Source organism: Diadema antillarum, unplaced genomic scaffold, assembly GCF_040938485.1.
Source record: "Diadema antillarum isolate AM-2024a unplaced genomic scaffold, OU_Dant_1.0 seq00001112_RagTag, whole genome shotgun sequence".
In the NCBI taxonomy this organism is placed as follows: Eukaryota; Metazoa; Echinodermata; class Echinoidea; order Diadematoida; family Diadematidae; genus Diadema; species Diadema antillarum.
The window spans coordinates 85,458-105,329 of NW_027271928.1; the positions used below are offsets into that span (position 1 = coordinate 85,458).

General features: G+C 40.4%; 1 protein-coding gene across 1 annotated transcript in view; it reads left to right on the plus strand.

The window, feature by feature from the left end:
• The window catches only part of LOC139743842 (uncharacterized), a 56,624-nt gene extending 41,276 nt beyond the window's left edge, over positions 1 to 15,348 (plus strand). Inside the window, exons 4-5 of the mRNA XM_071654296.1 lie at positions 9,472 to 9,640; positions 14,202 to 15,348. Coding sequence (XP_071510397.1) covers positions 9,472 to 9,640; positions 14,202 to 14,524 — 492 coding nt within the window. The 3' untranslated portion in view covers positions 14,525 to 15,348. The remainder of the gene's footprint in view (positions 1 to 9,471; positions 9,641 to 14,201) is intronic.
• The last annotated feature ends 4,524 nt before the right edge of the window (positions 15,349 to 19,872 follow it).

Sequence of the window (19,872 nt, forward strand, 5' to 3'; positions counted from 1 at the left end):
ACGAAATGAAGGAGGGAGTCAGACCGACAGAATGGTTGAAGCTTCAGCCAGTTTGAAAAAGACAAAATGATAGAGCTATGGAATTTCAGTGATTCACACACTGCCGCCGTCCTCACACCTGGGGGTATTTAATAACAAAAAGAGAAAGAATTGAAAGGAAAAACATAACCTATGAAAAGCCATGAATTTCCAAGGGCTCATGGCAAAATCCTTCCCATTGGAGTATTGTAACATTCTCTGTCTTTGACCTTGTGAAAAAGTGTGTGCTGAGTACGACATATATCTCAAACAAAAGTATGGAAGGTGTTTGCATGTATTAAAGAAGTAATCAAACTGGCATTGATCCATTTACATAGGATTTCAACGACTCAAGAACACATTGGTCAAATGACTTTGACAGCTCATTAGCAGTGCCGACGGACACTTTTGTGCTTGATGTCTCGGCTACAAGTGGTCATTAGACTCTATAAATATCTGTCAAATTGCTCTCACATGCATCGTATGTAGCTGGAAGCCATCATCACATTCTATGAGTATGTTTTCCTTTAGAAGCAGCTCACCATGATTACTTAGGCTGCCAGAGGTTTTCAGGGAGAAGGTGATTTACCTATGAATTCCTTCCGGTCTAGAAATTTTATTGCATTTGGAAGCTTCCTTGAATTTGAGCCTGTATCGTAAAGCAAAAAAAACAAAAAACCAAAAAAAACCCAAAAAAACAAACAAAAAAACAAACATATATATATATATATATATATATATATTTGTAATTATGTATTTGTTAAGTTATGTCATGCTAATTGACTGTTAACTTTTGTATGTCTGAAAACAAACTGGAATCTCATTTTTTTTTCCGAACATATTTCTCGAATCTTGCATGCCCCATTGTCATCTTGTATCGTTTTCCAGTGACAGCCAGTCCAGAGTTACATTCTGTGCATGAGCAGATAAAGGTCATCAGAGAGAAACAACGTAATGAGACACAGAGTTATAAATGATGCTATGCCATGGACAGCGCCTGAATGGTTTCTTTACATTGCAGTGAAAGAATGATTCTAAACATTCAAGGGAGCTTGTTAACACATAAAAGCAAGTTGGATTACTTAAGTGGGTGATATCTAGCTTTACAACTGTTTTGTTTCAATGGCTTAAAATTTGTGGTCATTTGAACCATCACCATTCCAAATTGATTCGGTGCATGCATTTGCATTATGAACAGCAGAACCTCTAAAACACAATTGAGGAGGTGGAACTTGACCTTGCATTTACTTCTGCCGTTGTGTGTGCATACAGGTGCAATTTGTACATTCTCTTGCATGCAAGCACATCAAGAGTTGTGTGTTTGATTGACAAAGGGTGTGTCAAAAATACATTTTGTAACTGTTGTATGAGGTACCATGAACACTGATACAACCATAGCGTGTAACATGATTGTGTTGGTGATTCAGAAATACATTCATGTTCAGGTTCTTTCATATTAAGTGTGAAGTCCCACGATCTGCGACAACTATTTCACGCAACACATGTTACCTCCTCGTTGGTCTCTTTGGAACAAATTATCTTGCATCTGTGGACGCCATAAAATGTGACTTTGCCAACATCTTACTCTCTTTACGCTTGTCTAAGTTTCCTGAAACGCTTTGTCGATCTTCTGCTTTTGCTCAAATACCATTCCTCATGAGGTGACATCAATGTAGTGCCCGATTTCTTCCAGAAAAGGTATATTTAAACCGCCTCCCCTCCCCCGCCCCCCAAGAAAAGGAAAAAACATGGTGCAAGTCTGTTGGTTATGTCTTCAGGTTCTTACTGCTCAAGGTCCATGTGGTCAGTGTGATGTTAGGACATGACCAACTGGAACAACATATCCGCTGGGAGTAAAATCTTAGCGGCTGTCCACAGATCAATTCTGTTTCTCGAAGGAGAACATTATAGCATCTGTGTTTCAGATTGATGCACAGTTTGGTGATTTCTTATTTTACCAAGCTAGTCTATAGGTGGGTCTTCATCAGCTCGAGCTTGAAGAATAGCGCGCTTATGGGGGATCAGAGAAATAAGCCCAAAGTCAGCTGAAATGTGCAATCGCGTCTTCACTAGCTCGAGCTTCAAGCACGGTCGGGTTTATAAGCCCAGTGCTGGCGCATGCGTACTTTAGACGACCGGTACCCGTGTGAACACACTCCGACCCGACTGCCTACGTTCCTGCGTGGTGCGCAATGCATGCAGTGCTGATGTTTAAGCTCGAGCTGATGAAGACGCGTTAAGATTAGCGTGCTATTTTGCAAATTAGGTGGCTATTCTGCAAATAAGTCCAAGATTTCGGGGGTTTTAATTATTTTCCGATCGGAATAGTGCGCTTTTTCAGTCTTCATTGCAAAATTAGCGGGCTATTTTCTGATCGGGCTAATTCTTTGGATCAGAAATAGCGGGCTATTCTTCAAGCTCGAGCTGATGAAGACCCACCTCATGTGTGTTGATTATGAGATAATAGATTGAGGACGGATTTTACATTTCTCCTGCTAGTAGTCATGCTGCATTTCATTGATGCTCACAGGAATAAACCTCCCAAGAATGAGGAAAGGATTCCACATATTGTTGATTTCAGTGTTATAGTGATTTTAAATCCAATCTCTACCTCTTCAAAGATACAAATCGGCAGTCCCATGCCTTTTAATCCTTCTAATGCTTCCAGCAAATGTCGTAAAAGAACTAGCTTGAGGAACTGACAGAAATTACGACTAAAAATTGCCGCGAGGTGAAAGTAGTTCTCGTACGGTTTTACTGATTTTAGAGATCATTCCCCCGTGGTGCAGGGATGACTGAGCAGCACGCTGTTCTGGGGGAGTCGATCGGGCGCTAAGTGTGGGTTGGATTTCGTCTCAAGAGAGATTCTATATCTTGTTTTGAAGCGAAACAGTCGAGAGCTGGGTGACTTCCGCCGCCACAGTGTCCAGTAATCCCTCTTCTCGCGCTTTTTAATCCATTATGGAACTGGATACTGGAATTGGCACCGCGGTTTACTGTTTGTGTGTGTTTGTGTGTCTGTCTCTGCATGTGTATGTTCATTGTGTGTGTGTATATGTGTGTGTCTGTATGTGTATATATGCATATATGCTTGTACAAATTTATATGATAAAACAGGATACAATTTTTTTTTAAAGTGAATGGAATTTTAGCTGCTATCATATTGTCTGTGTGTGTGTTTGTGTATATTTGTTTCTTTTTGCATATGATTTGGAAATTATTAAAACAAATTCAAATAAGGAATACACAAAAAGTGTATGTGTGTGTGTGTTTGTGAGTTTGTTCTTGTGTGTGTGCATGAGGTAAAGCTAAGAATGTGTGCTGAATCGAACAAGGAGGTTAAGTCTGCATTTCCATAGATTTTTAGAATAGTGTACACAAAGTGAGTTGTAGATTTGAGCCCTTTGAGTTGAGTGTTACGAGGTACGTGTTTGCAATAATTCTTGAGCTGCTGAGTATCTGATGAAAGGGGACCCAAATCTGCTTTCCCCAGAAGCCTCCTTTATAAGTGATGCTCATGCTTCGGCAGTCAAAGACTTAACCTCTGCATAGTGTGGGTGCAACCAAGTCGATGCATTGTTCTTGCCAGCTAGGTGCATGCTAACCCACGCACAGCCACTGGTACATACCTTAAGAATGGCATGCTATTCTGTAGGTGTCCCACATCGAGTCCCCCCATTAACCCTGCAAATTGGCACATTAGCTATTGCGCCGGAAAATGCCTGGTATTGAGTTCGCACCCTCCAGTGGAATCGTTAGCTCATTGACCCGTTTGAAATCGACCGGGAGATAAATCTGGTCGTCGGGAGTGTCCTCAAGAATTGCTTGCATAATGCCCCTGAGATCGACATCCAAATTGCCCCACGAGACATCCAGTCATTACGTCCTCACTGAGAGAGAATTGCCAGGCTAAAAGTGACAGTGGAACGTATTACTTAGCTAAACCCTTTGAGCATTTACCTCTGTGCTCTAGTATAGACAGGCTTCTTTCGTGATGTTTGCTCGTGTTTAACCACAACAACAGTAGTTTACAGGAATTAATAAGGCATGCAAACTCATTCAAATATTGACAGTGCATATCTGTATGGTGAAAACTTGTGAAAATAGGTTGTTGTACATGAACAACGCAGATAAAAAAGGTTACTCGAGAGAGAGCAGCTACTCGAGAGAGCAGCTATAAAGTCAGACATTTTTTTATTTCCGAAAAGATCAGTATTGACAGGAAAACATGGGCAAAACATAAAAACACAGCAAAATTGCTGCTAAGTAGATGATTTTTTGCCTAATTAATGGCAACAACTGACATGTGCGTGAATTAGATTTTACTTCAGTATTGTTGACGATGTATATGGAATAGTACGTTCTTGAGGTGACAGTTCTGTGAACTCTATGAATTGAATGTAATTAAGATGTCGACGTGTATCGATCGTGATGTACCAGCCTCGCACTGAGATCGGAAGTCGTCTTCGCGTGCATGCCGCCGCGTTTTGATGAGGAAACGGGTCATTGAAATCGGGGGGCCTTTCAAGTGATTGCATTGTGTACTTGGGATTTCTTGAGATATGGAAGTCACTTAAAATCTCAACGGTTCTGCCGGAAGCCTCCCAAGGGGTGGCATAGAAATGTTGTCATTTTTGTTTGAGATGCTACGCCGCGACGTTGGGTCCACGGGAATATCCCGTGCGTCTGTCGAGATGAGTGGCGAGCAGTATTGATCATGAGATCTTGATATTCTCCTCCTGAAGATGACCTCGGGGTAGGTTGACGGAATTCAATGTAGTACCTCGGTGATGCGGTTCGAAATGTCATGGCAGAGCACTGCGGAAGATGTTTGCCATTGTATAGAAAGCTGAAAAAAAAAAGAATAGAGGAGAAAATGTAGGTCATGTATAAACATAAGGACTCTACACGTCAGCAAATGCACTTCTTGTCTTCGGCATTTATATTGTAAGAAATAAAGGGACAGCTAGGACACGCCCTCCAATAAACCTTACCATGCTATCAATGGATCGTCATGTGCGGTTTCGGTTTCGATCTAATGGGCCGCCTTGTGGAGTGTCTGGTGTCTTTTCAATGAATGGATGGACATCGCAAGCTCTCATACGGGGGTATCACATTCCCTGCTTTCACAGTGGATCATAATCAGAGAGATTTCTCTCGTTTTCCACATAGGATGGCTGACTTGTAGCCGGCCATGCAAAGATTTTAACTCTAGACAAACAATCTAGCCCCTCCCGTCTGTGTTGTGAATGTGTGCACAGGTTACGAACCCAATATACACATTCTACTGCCACTGCATCAAGCGAAATGAGCAACTCCTCCAACAGGTGCTTGCTTGTATTAACCCGTTCCCTACGGGAACCTAGTGGTCTGTATATTCAGTCTATGGGGATTTCAGCATTCAGTAAGGAACGGGTAAAAGGTACCACAAGTGTAGGAGCTTGAAGGCATGCACAGTTTAGAGTACTGTAAAAGTGGAAATTTTTGCAGTGTTGAAATTTTCGCGCATTTCGCGCAACTCGAAACTAGCGCAAAGATAAAAGCACACAAATATTTTTGCTTGCCATATGTTTCGGTAGTCGATGTCTTGATTCTGCAGAATTAAAAACACGCGAAGCTCTTCTTACCCCACCGAGTGCGAAAAATTAGTCGCGCGAAAATATCCACTTTTACAGTAATATTCAGCGGATGAAGAGTTTACTCCAGGGAAAGACTCTAGCATTCCTTCATCTTGAAAACAAAATGGAGATTCCTTGTAAATCCCTGATTTAAAAAAAAGAGAAAAGAATGAGTGCTTTAATTTGCTTGTAAATGTATGTGTATGCAGATTTAATGAAAGCAATGCGAACTTCACTGTAGACCCTGAAGTGTCATATGAATCATGCAGGAAAGAGAATACAGGGCCCAAAGAGTTAAGACTGGTCTGTGCGTTGCAGAGTCAGACATTCTCTCTCTCCATGAATAAAAGAATAAGTTTCACCTAAGTCTGCAGAGGCCCAGCCAGCTAGGGCTCAGTTTGCATTTTTTCTTCTTATTTTTCTTTGTTTGTTTGTTGTTATTATTTCTGTTTTGGTGCCTGAAGTAGAGAAACGGAGAGGAAAAACAGTATCCTCCTTGTGGGAATGCTGTTCCATCATGGATTATCCCTATTAATGCCACTGGCATCCTGTTTGTGTATGATAATTATGTCATTTTGAAGTGATGTTTCCATGTGGGTTTATCCCTTTTTATATCTTATTTGTCTTTGTTTTGTATATAAATTTATTTATTTATATATTTATTTATTTATCATTTATGTATAATTAATTAATTAATTAATTAATTAATTAATCTATTTATTTATTTATTTATTTATTTTTTATGTATAATTTATATATATATATTTATTTATTCATTATTTATTATTTATGCGTAATTAATTAATTTATTAATTTATTAATTTGTTATTTATGTATAATTTATATATTTATTCATTTATTTATTTATTCATTCATTCATTTATTTTTATTTTTAATTTTTTATCTTTTTTTTCGGGGGGGGGGGGGATTCTGTCGACTTTGCTCAATTCAATGAACTCACATTTACCCTCTGCCAGCGTGTGCAGTAAGCTGGAGAAGGTGAAATTTTTCACCTTGAGGTGATGACACTACTTGTGCCATTGTTGCATTAATGGAGCTCAATGACTAGAAGTCCGCCACCAGCAGTATTCACCTCTCTAGGAGCTATCAGAATGAAATCGAGGACGATGGTTCAAGTAACTATGTAAAGATGTCATGATGTTATCATGTACTCAGTATTGTCATGTTTTTATTGAATACAGGGTCGCCAATAGGTGAAGTACCTCGTATGAATAGAGGTTTTTCTGCATCATTGGGCTTTTCTTATATCTTCATATAATATTTTCAGAATTATGTATATATTAATGTGTGCTTGCTTGCATGTACCACATACAATGTACGTAACCGTGAAGAAATAGATATAGATACAGTACTTTTCAAAAGTTGAATGAGGATTTTTTTATGATGTAGAACAATTTGGCAAATAATTGATAACTGATCAAGGACTGATCAAAGATCTGCTTGTTGTGTGGTCATCTTTTTCTTGATGTAAACCTGAACCATGGAATTCAAAACACAACAAGTGCGTCTGCTGTTGAATAAGATTGCTATCATTGAGAGTATCCCACAGTGCACTGCACCAGTTTTGACCCGCTTCATCTAAAAATGGTCACTGTCTCGTGTGGCACTACAATGGAGTTGTGAATGGGCTCGGAGGGAGCCTGCTGGATGTTATTGCTCTTCGAGTGGCTTCCTTGAGGGACACTGCATGTGCGTAGCCGGCTAGGTTCTGGCTTGAACTCTTGAGTGTCTGATATGCCTCAACCAACAGGCCGTTATCATGGCACTTCTTCATGAGTAGTCGTCAGTGCAGACTGACATGTGTGACAGCATGTAGCAGAGGCAGAATCGTCAGTTCGACTGTGATTCGGCCGATTACAAGCCGCTGTATTTCCATTGTGCAATCATCATAAAGATGCAGGAAAAAATCTTTATTTTTGTGATTTGGTTTCATACGGTTTTGATTCTAGGTATGGCAATTATTACACTTTGTGGGAAGAAACATACGCTATATGAAAATTACGTGAGCATCAAGATTGCGTCAAATCTCCTGGCATTGTTTCAACTTGTTCTGAATGGAATATCGACCGCATGCGAGGGTTACTTGGTCAGATGAATAAAATATAAGAGTCATGTCCCTAAAGGGGAATAATACGGGAGGATGGGAGAATAGTGAGAAAGGAAAGGGGGGAAAAAAAAAGAAGAAATAGAAGATAATGAAGTGTTGAGAAAGTTCTCCGTCTGCCATGCCCATTGAGGGACAATTGAGGTAATTCAAGAAGATGCCCGCTAGGAGTCGTCAATATTTGATAGATGTAACTCTCCTGTTTTTGGCCCGGGATTCGGGACTCGTTTAATTTGCAAGCCGAGACTCGCGCGACCCACTTCCTCCTCCGATGCTGGCGAAAAGTGGCGGGGTCGTCTTCATTTCAGCTGCAGGCGTGCCGATATAGGCATCGCAAATGAAGGCATCGTCGTTGTTGCTTTGGAGGCTCAGAAATTTTTAGGCGCTTGATGAGGAAAAGCCTCGTCAACAAGTGTCTGATCATTGGTGATTGCAAGAATGCGATCTGTTTAAAGGTAGAGGGAGGTTGTAAGCAGTTGCGAACTATCACTTCATGTTTTAGTGCCAAAAGACCTGATTTATGAATGCAGATTCTAGTCATGAATGTTTGTAGGTTTACCGTAACCCCTTTTGAGCTATCCACACCCCTTTACATCTTTCCTACTGGATTTGTTTCTTTTTTTTGCCTTTATCAATTGATAATAAGTTGTAGAGTTGTCATTAAAAGTGGTTTCAAAGGAGGTAATTATTGATTAATACTTTGAACATTCTTAAACTAGAGTAGTATACAAAATAGTACTGAGGTGAAGCTGGGTCATGACATTGACATCGATATGGCTGGCAGTGTTTGTAGGCATAGAGATCAAACATGCAATCTTGCTTGCAGAGAGTATCAGTAAGATAAATATTTACAACTACAATCTCTCTCAACCCCCCCCCCCCCCCACACAACAACTACATCAAATTCTCTTTATTTATCTCAAGAGACATTTGAACTTACTGATGCATTTGCACTGTGAAAGAGAGAATGCTAATGAAAACAAAATCAATTTCTGTAAATACTGAGCTGTATGTGTGACAGGAGATACATTTTGGCATAGTAGTAAGTATTGATCTCTGGGCAACAAGGATGAGAACATCATGATGGCCGATGCTGCGCTGATGTGTTCATGATTTATTTTTTGTATCTTTGAATATCTTGAATTATTTCATGATAGGCCCTGTGACCGTCAATGGAACTAGACCCTTAGAATTCTGTCTTCCTCACTTGAAAATCATTGTTAATATTCCAAGAAAGAAAAAGGATTCAAGTTACCAAGAAATGCAACTCTTGTGTCGAACACATTGCAGGAGGAAGTTAGCGGTCATTTTTTCTGAGGTGGTCATTACTATGAAACATGCTTCATTTTCTGTTTTTTTGGAGGCTTGTCCTTTTCCACATGATGAAGTAGTATCATAGTTTGTTTGCAGTGCACCATGTGTGGTAGTCTTTCTAAAGACTTTAGTCCTTTTTTGGTAAATCTCTCAAGAGAACTGTAGCTAATGCTTGGCCAGAGCATTCCCTTTAGATCTTGCTATAGAACTTGCTCAAGGAAAAAAAAAAAAACACCAGACAGACAATCCTCATGAAGGCTTGTATGCATGGTTTATCACAAAATGTACTACACTCACTTCATTTCCATTCCACTATGCTCCAATTACTTGTCGTGGGAAATAATGTCACCCCTGAGAATGACGTAGAGTCCTCTCTTCCGCTCTTGTTTCTTCCAGTGTGGCTGGTACTGGGGGCCGATGAGCTGGGACGATGCTGAGATGAGACTGGAGAACACGCCGGACGGCTCGTTCCTCGTGCGGGACAGCTCGGACGACCGCCACATTCTGAGCCTGACGTTCCGTGTCCAGGGCAGCACGCACCACACCCGCATCGAGCATCACAATGGTAAGGAGCCTAGCTCAAACCTCAGGGGAGGGGGGGGGGGGGGGAGGACAGAGATGCTTCATGAGGTTGCAGTGAGCCTGCCTCCCAGAAGCTATATCTGAATGCTGTATCGGAGTCTGGTGATCAGACTAGAACAGTTTGTGGTTCAGTGGATGAGACCACAGGTCTCTAATCTCTCAGGTCCTACATTCAAGTCTATCAGCAGCAACAGTACTGCTCCTTGGACAAAGTTGTTTTTTTTCCTCATTGCCTCGTACTTTGGAGAAAACTTACAGGCAAGCATTTTCTTGTATTTTTTTTTTCCTGGCTTTGTGTAGATAGACCTGTAGATGTTTTGTGATATGCTGTGCAAAAATCTTCATATTGAGGACTGTTGGGTTGCCTTGTCCTGAGTAAGTCCTTCAATGAACTTTTAATAGTGAGGTATACTATTAAAGGTTCGATATTTTGGACAGGTTGAATTCCCGTTGCCCAATGGCTTGTCCGTCAGACAACTTGGACTTGCTCAGACGATGATCTAGGCCAACAGTTTATGTCAGAGCACTCAGGTTTTATGCTGAAAGTGCTCTGCCATGAGTCAACTTGGGCAAATTGGAAAGAAAATGGGCCAGGAGTTCTTGTCAGGACACTCGAGTGGTCTTGGTAGTCCAAACCATCTCTAGTAGGCAAGTGCCAACCTACAATTAGGAATTTGATTGTTACCATCACAAAGTGAACATAAGATTGGCACTGTGAGATATTTCACAGTATCGGGTTTCAAGATCATACCGTGTACATTTACGTGACATAGCCAATGCATGCCACATATATTATTAGAAGCATGAGAGAGAATACAATGGGACGTTCGGAAAACATTTTCAGTTTTTTGCCAAATTTTGAAGGTGCGGCCAGTTGGCAACATTGACTTTCCTACAGCCACCTGTCAAGTAGTCACAAGGTCTGTCTTTAGCCGGCCCCTGAAAATCTCTGTTATTGTGCCATAGCCTGTTGTTGTTCCACCGAGAAACAGAAAACAAGACAGTCTGTTTCTGGCGATCACCTAGAACAGTGATCTTTGCAGGGTTACGTCTAGCCTTGTATCAGACTTGCGGATCTATTTGTGCATGTCAGTGAGGCGTTCAGAACTACTGTGCTGTGCCACCATACTTGCCAGAATTCTGATACTCTCTGCAGGCGATGCCCATTGAGCCTCTATCAAAGACTATTCGAGGAGAAGGAGATGTTGAGAAATTAGACAGAAAGAAGCCTGCTATTTTCAATCTGATGGTAACCTTGTTGGTGGAACCTATGAGCACTCACAGGAAATGAAGAGAAAGGCGAACTTTTTTAATTTCTCTCCTCTTGCCATTTTACCATTCTTGCGTTCCATCTTTGGGGACGCTTTAACCCTGTGAAAGCATAGACCTCATACTGTGATGTGATAGCCTTTTGCCTCTATGAACGTCATATCCTGCAAATGTGGAACCCTTTGTAACACTGTCAATGCTTTCATGAATTTCACACTCAACTGAACTACCATGAAAATAATGTGCACACTGATATTTTTGAAGATATCAAATTCTGTACAAAAATAGATTCATCTGAAACACAAGTCGCTGAATTTGATCCAGCATGAAAAATCAATTTCATGATATGTTTCACTTTTGCTGTGTATGTCCTACGGCTAGCACAGCAGTAAAGCTAGAGTACAATTCATTCATTTCTTCTGACTTTGTTTTTAAGCAGACAGCTTGTTGAAACAACAACAGTTTTTTTTTGACAGAATATGTTGTATTGGCCAGAAAGACAAACAAAGTCAGCCTATGTCTGCTTCCCCCACCCCCTTTTTAATTTCCTGCGGCTCTTAAGAAGGTTTCAGAATCGTGCACTACTACGAGAACATCTTTAATCGAGTCCGTGACCGTTACCGTGTTTACAGTTGGTGGCAATTTCAGGTGTTCTCAGTTCAGTAGCTGCAGTGTTTTGCAGCTTGATAATCTCTGCGAGCTGGGAAAAGCGGGTGGAATTTCAGACGTCCTAACCATGTCTCTGAACAGCCGGGGAAATCTTGTGCGCTTTGCCGGGGATTGAGAGTGGGACGAGAGCCCCCCCGGAGGTTCGAGCATTGGTTTCAAGGACAACTTGACCACAGCAGAGACCAGAACCTTCTGATGACTTTGACAAAGTGTGTTCAGAAACAAGCTGAAATACCACAATCAACTAAAGTGATGATTTTTTCCTTTGATACAAAAAACTGTGGTAGCGGGTGTCCAGCCGTGCAGACATCCGCATATATTTGGCGACAAACTTTTATGAAAGGAGGAGATTGAGACAGTTTTAATTTCAGATGTGATCTGAGCCGCAAAAAACAACAACACTTAGTCACCAAAATCTGGTATGCTTATGAAGGAGTATTGAAAAAAGAAGAAGAAGAGGAAGAGGAGGAAGAAGAAGGTAGGAGAAAGAAGAAGAAGGAAGAAGAAGATGATGATGAAATAGATGAAGGGGAATTGATGTTGAAAAAGGCAAATCAAACGATTTCTGAGACTTCCAGTTGAAGAGACATTTTCCATCAACAGGAGAGTTGATACACGTGAATAACCACAACCATCACCATCTCCACACGAATCAAGATGAAGAGATGATGTCCACTCTCCTTTTCAAAGAACCAAATGGGGCTCCACTTCCTGTCGAAAGTGTTGTGCCTTCCCTGACAACTGATATCTGTGTTGTTATGAAAATTTGGGATGTCGAAGGGCCCAGGGTTACGCTGATGTGCCACAAGCGGAATAGAATTGAGCTCTTCCCCGTTGGACTTTTTTTTTTTTTGCAGGGGCAGACGGTGCTTGCTGTCTATTGATTTGATTCCGTCGTTGTTGCCGCGGCATGTGTGACGTTGCTAATGGTTCGCGTGATTTCCATCGGCTGTAATTGAGCCGGTAACCGTAGCTTTTTAATCAATAGGTCGGGGGAGCCGATGATCTGAGAGCGGCAAAATGCGGCGATTTTGTGTCGCTATGTGGTTGTAGGGGCGCCTCGTTTTGTAGCTGTTAAAGGCGAGAGGAAGGTTTTGCTTTCGCGTGTCGTTGGCACGAATTCTGTTCACCTCGGTCACCCTTGATCAAACTTCACCCGTCATTCCAAGGTTTGATCACAGTAGTGACAGAATTGATGCACATATGAGTTGAAGGGTTACTGGGTGAACAAAATGTATTGAGAAAAAGAATTGAGACATGAAAATGCCATGTGGAATAATTCCAAAATTAATGATTCTTGTGTCAGGTTATTTGTATCGCCACTGATTGTATATTTACATCGATGAAGGGCAGTTTGTTAGTCAGTTGCAATACAGTTGTACATAGCCAGTGATAACTTGCAAATGTTAAAAGCAGGTAACTTTGTAATTTAAGATATACTTACATTATGTTTAATGATTGTGTATGATATTTATGTTTTACAATTGCAATGGATATAATGTATTGACATCTTGCATAAGAAAGAGGTAGAATTAAGTACAACAGTGAAAAATGATCGTAGAATATAATGTCAAACATCATGTAAATGTCTTTGAAAATGTTAGATCATATATCTTAAGTTGTTAAAAATCGTACCATTTAAAGCTTTAATTGAAAGCCCTGCACTAGCTTTCACCCATTATATTGCAGTAAGCTGGCTCGCTGTAATGGCCTTATTATTATATGATTGTATTGATTTCTTATATGTGGATTGTCATTATTCGTTTCCCCCGTAATGATGTTTCCCAATATTGCATAATCATCTATAGGACCTAACATTCCATGAATATCTGTTGTAGGCAACTGTAAATGTGCATTTACTATTATACAAGAGCAGCAGGAATTATTTTCAGTGATAGCAAAATAGCAATATGCATTGAGGAAATATTTGACTGATATTACCAGTTCCATAAAGATATTGATACATTATATTACTTCCCCCTTTCAAAAACACGTTATAATGTCTGCTATGCAGACATAAATCCCCTTGGAAACATTTGCAAAGAGCACATATCATCTTACTCTTGATACACTGTAGCTATTTTCTGGTTTTATTATTGTTTGCATATATGATGAAAGGTACCTACACTATAGTCCCACCATAATCTATTGCCTGAAAGTGGTGAAAGTAGATGCTAATGCTACAATTGAATAAATACGATCATGATTTTGTGGCCCACTGTCCTGTGTAATGTTCGTCAACGGCATTGTAGGCCTATCAAAGTCACACATTTGCTGTAAAACCAGAAGTGTTCACACACAAGAAACTTTCATGAGTTTCTTGGTGAGCAAAGATTTGCAAAAGTAAAATGCACACAAAAGTTTGTTGTCTACAAATGACACTGAATGCCAGTGGCAAGTCACAAAAGTTTTGTGCCGCAAAAAGGGCCAGTGGCTCAAATTCCTGAGAGTTTCATGCCGAAAATATTTCTTGTTTTACAGTATACACCAATACCGTGCCGAAAATATTTCTTGTTTTACAGTATACACCAATACCCAGTCAGTCAGCCTCCTGTATCATTTTAGGTGTATGCTTCACTGTTTCCTAACTAATTTCTGTCTTGCAGGCAAGTTCAGCTTCTGGTCCCAACCCACAACGCATGGCAGCTCCTCCATTGTAGAGTTCATCGAAGAGGCGATGCGGCACTCGCGGAATGGGCGGTTCCTCTACTTCCTGCGCCCTCGCTGGCCGGGCCTCCCGCCGATCCCGCTGCAGCTGCTGTACCCCATCTCACGCTTCCAGAAAGCGCGCTCGCTCCAGCACATGTGCCGCTTCGTCATCCGCCGCCACGTCCGCCTCGACCACATTGATGCCCTCCCGTTGCCGCGGCGACTCAAGGAGTACCTCCGGGAGGGGCAATACTATACCCCCGACGACATCAAGCCGTAGCGGCAGAAGTTTTGGCATGATGCCGCCGTGACTCCAGAAAAGAGGGGCGAGATCTCTCGTCAAACATCTCTGTCAGTAGCCTTCATGAAAATGCAAAGATCATCCTCGCAAAAATATATTCCTTCCGCCGCTTGAAATCTTATCGCCCTCCCGCTACTTGATGCTGCATTTGTGAGTGAGCATCAGATAATCAGGGCGCAAGTTCACTAGCTTCAGTATGATGGCGGCATGAAGGTTCCCTCTCATTCCTGTAGAGATGAGGGGAATATACATATATCTTTGCTGACATCACTTTATGCTGGGCCCCTCTGTACCCAAATGAGGTCATCTCTTTCTAGGAATGGTAATCGAGCAGAAGATGGAGGAGAAAAAAATAGAAAGACTCAAACTGAAGTGACATCACAAAGCAGGAGAGATTCTGACAATGTGTGTGTATCTATTTCTCTGTAAAATCACAGAGGAACTGGACTGTGAACCACAGGAAGAAAAAAATATATATACAGACAAGATTAGTTTCCGAAAAACTTTGCATCCAAAAATACATACCTGGAATTGGGTTATGAGCAGGAAATAGCCACAAATCTTCCTGTAAAACTTATCCCTGCAGTTTGCCATACTGGGCCGAGTCCGGGTGCAGGCTTGTACTATTTTTTCACTCGTAAAGCTTTTGGAAGGTTATTCAAAATTTAAAGGAATGAAATGATAATCCCCAGTAGAGTGGCTGTACAGGTCTTCAGATGATGTACTGAATCTTTTGTCTGGACAATTTATTATTATAATTTTTTTTTACACATTTATTTTATAATATGACATCAAGTATCTTTTTTTTTGCTGTTGCCCAAAAGTAGATAAGTATATCATAATTTGTGGACAGATGAATGCTTAAAAAGATTTAGAAAAAAATATAAATAAAAAAGCAGGTATAAAGCAGATTGGGTAGTAAGAGCAGAGTTTTTAAAGTTGATAAATATTGCAAATCACATCATAGAATGTAATGGCAGTTCTTTTGGGTTGGGTTGGATAATCTTCTGCTGATAAAATGCTGTTTCTATCTTCAAATCAACTGGAATATTTTTATTTGAAGCTAGTGATTTCTTGCCCTGTATGAAATCTCTGATTGATGATGATATCAAATCTTGCTGGCAAATATTGTATACGCTGTTATTTTCGCGTACAGATATTTTCACGAATGAGGAGGCCATAGACATTTTTGCGAGATGTTGTTTTCGCAAATTGATGCTGATGCTAAAGTGAGTGCACTATTTCCCAAGTGCATGGAGACATATTCGCGTGTTGTTAAATTCGCGCTCCAAATAACAGCTTATACAGTATGTATGCCTCCAGTTCATGATATACGTTATGATTGATTCATGCAACTCATGCTCATTGCACTCATTAGTCCATGGGCCAGGCCAGATATTGGTACCATCTGAGGTGGCAAAACCTTTTTGGTGTCATTTTGTTTGTCGGGCATAGATATGCTTATCAAGCTATGATAGCATTTCCAAATGAGTAGCTTAGTCATAGTAAATGAATTTTTAACCAATTTGGTCTCGTTGTTATATCCCTATACTTCTGAATCGAAACTAACCGCCATACAAAGAAGAGCACTGTCTTCTGTATGTTCCATAGAGCTGTAAAATGCAGCTCTATGGTATGTTCACAGGTGTTCTGTTGTAAAAGCGGTGCGCTTAGTCTTTATTCAAGGCAGCGAAGGGAATATCCAAAGGTTATGATGTCCACAGCGCTTAGTCTTTATTCTAAGACGGCGAAGGGAATATCCAAAGCGTATGATACAGTGTATATCCTTTTATCTAAAAACAACAACAACAACAAAAGCAATTCCTAGTGAATTTTACCGTATTTTTCAATCATTTATAATTTTCCGGTGAAAACGCTACGGTGAAAACGCTGATACCACGCCAATGTCACTTTATTTCCCTCCAACAAAAAAAGATAATGCAAAAACGATGTACCGGTACACTACGATACATTATAATGAATGATATTGTAAATGAACAGAGTGATTTTTGTTTAAAACTGATGTATTTGTCGATAGGGTTGTATAAAAACAGTATGGATAATCCCTTTTATGAGGAACTTTAGATATGATAACGGTACATTGGTCTAGATAAAGAACTAAGCGCACCGCGTGACAGCTGTGGACATCATAACCCTTTGGATATTCCCTTCGCTGCCTTGAATAAAGACTAAGCGCACCGCGTTTACAACAGAACACCTGTGGACATACAGAAGGCAGTGCTCTTCTTTGTATAGCGGGTTTAGTTTCAATTCAGAAGTATAGGGATATAAATACAAGACCAAATTGGTTAAAAATTCATTTATTATGACTAAGCTACTCATTTGGAAATGCTATCATAGCTTGATAAGCATATCTATGCCCGACAAACAAAATGACACCAAAAAGATTGTGCCACCTCAGATGGTACCAACAACCCATTTTTCGGGTCTTGGCCCATGGACTAATTGGTTGATAGAAATTTTTCAGTAAATCTCAAAACATCTATCTGTAAAGGTATAGAGCTACGTACCTGCAGTATACCTTTATTCTTAGTCTACCACACTACTACTGCACATTTGATTCTATATTTTTGATCAACTCAAGCACCCAAGAATTGGTGCTGACCGGTCGATATGCGAGTTCATGCCAGCTAAGTGGCATGAGAAGTGTATCAGGGTGAGACCAACAGTCACGGTTTTTCAAAAGTACAGTAGTGAAATGAGAAAATGCATACACTGTGCCTGGGAACAATTTTCAGTCGAGGGTATTTTGTATGTTTTCTGTGGCAACTTTGTGTCTGTGTGATGTGATGTGGGTTGATGGGGATGTTGCATTTGGGAAGAAATCAAAGCCAGGAATGATTTGCATATCATTTGCATATTTGAATTGATTGACTTTTGATGTTAAGTTGTGGCTTGCTACCATGTGCTTGATGCTGGAAAGACTTTATGTGGGTGAAGTCGCATTTAAAGGTTACTTAAGGTTATCGCAGATAATCTCATGAGAAATGATCAACTCAACTGGACTTACAAAAACAAACTCTTTTAGATCAAACTTTTTAGTATAAAGTTTATTTTATTCATATCTATTCATATCTATTCTTATGTTGATGGAACAACTACTGTGTAAAATTTGAAGAATCGAGATGTCAAAGTATAAGTTGATTTCAATTTCCACTCAAGAAATTGTTTTTGTTTGTAGGCTGAAGCAATATCAGAAATTGTGTAGAATGCCATTTGTATATTCTAAAACATTAAAAAGATTGAAAGCAGAGCCCTCTACAGAGATTTTATCATTATTAGTTGTTTTTTTAGGTCCATTCAATGACTTATCTAGCGGAACATTTGGTATTTGATGGACCTGGACGGAACATAGTAATGCGTTAGGTCTCGGGGGCTACGCTCTCTCCTTTGCCGCTCCTCTGCCGCGGCGAGGAGCGAGGCGTTGTTACTTTTGCCAAAGAACCGTCTGTTGCCTTGCTTTCGTCACATCGGTGTGTCGGTCTGTATGTCTGTCTGTTTTCTGTCCATCTTCCGTTGCTGCACGTCCTACCTACACTAGGTGTTGTCCAACTTGTTTGCGTTGTGTGTCCGTCCGTGACGACGGGGCAAGTTGCGACGAATAACCGTCGGGATTTTCTTCATGTCATTGTTTGTTTCACTCTTCTTATATTTTGTTGGTTTGGAGTCGTCAACCCGCTGCTTTATTAGACATACGTTGTGCACATTTCGTTCATGAGCCACATTTGTACGTGTAATCTAATCTGTCTTCAGGTTTTGGTTGTGGTTTAGTGTCCTTATATATCTTTATTCTGTCATCCACTTTTTTTTTCTTTCTTGTTTCCTTGTTTCATATATTCATCCTATTTGATATTGTTGCTGTTCTTTTTTTTTCCATAATTGCCATCACATCCATGGGCAAACAATGAGCCACTCTCATCTCTTGCTTCTGTGAGGTGAAGGTTGACGTGTCTGCATTGTTATTAAAGGTGATACGACAGATGCGAGATATTGAAATATGTACAGTGCAGTTTCGGTGTGATGAAAAAACAAAAACAACAACGTATTAGCTTTTATATCACAGATTCCTTACTCACTAGAGTGTTTAGTGTAGATAAAGCATTGGATATCTATTTGGTGTTCCCGTGTTGATACAACACACTGCAACTGAACTCACGCAGTCGTCGTCAAAACTGAAATCTTTCTCTTATGCCTCTAAACAACACTGGTTGTGAGGCTTGCAACCATGGTAACGAATGATTATATGAGAACTTACAACAAACTAAATTCACAGTGGCGCACACTCAGTAGTGAAGAAACAAAGGCACTATGTATTACACTGTGAAAGGCGCCATCACTACTTTTATTTCCCATGGCAACTAGCTAGCACTACCATTACCACCAGTACCACTCTTCTACCACAACTGCTACCGTGTCTACCACTGCTGCAACAACTATTACTATTCCTACTACTACGACTACTGCAGGTACAGTTGCTCTCGCTGCTGCTGCTGCTACTACTACCACTACTACTACTACTTACACTACTGTGACTCGTACTGTACAGTACGATGTAAAACTGCATTCTCACTGGTCGTAAGGACTTTCCTATTACAGATGTTATGTGTGAAGTGTTGTCAGTTTTTTTTTTTTTTTAACTCATCAGCAAAGATTAGAGAGTTGGAGAGAAAAAAGACAAAAATGAAAAGGAAATCTTTGGCCCCTCAAGAAATGAGGGGGCACTCCTCCCCTCCCCCCCCCCCCCCCTTGAGTATTTTGGTTTATAATTGTGATTGCTGGTTAGCTGAACGAGATTTGGGAATGTTTTTTTTTTGCCAAGGGACCCAAAGTATTCCCATTAAGGAAGGTAGCTAGGGAGAGTAGTGAGTAGCAAGACATACTGACAGAAAGATAGACGGAGAAATAGATTTAGAGGGAGATAAAAAGGCCTGGAGAGAGAGAGAGAGAGAGAGAGAGAGAGAGAGAGAGAGAGGGAGAGATAGCCTTACACCTTAAAACAAAAGTCGAACCAATGAGTAAAGTAGCAATTTTATCTTGTGTGCTTTCTATTTTTGCCCACTGATATTTTCGTCAGTTCTATCTCTGCCTCAGAGAGGTACAGGAGATCAGGCAATAGACTTGATAATATATGGATGGGCCTCTTGTTGTGTTACAAAAATATCTCCTCTTGCATATGATCTTTCTGTACAAGGTGAAAAAAAAGACCGTCTAGTTCTGAGAGGCGCCATAACACCTTACCCACATCGGGCTTTTCAGACCCCGCTGTCAGATTTTGAAGTGTTATTGACACGAAAGCCAATTTCTTT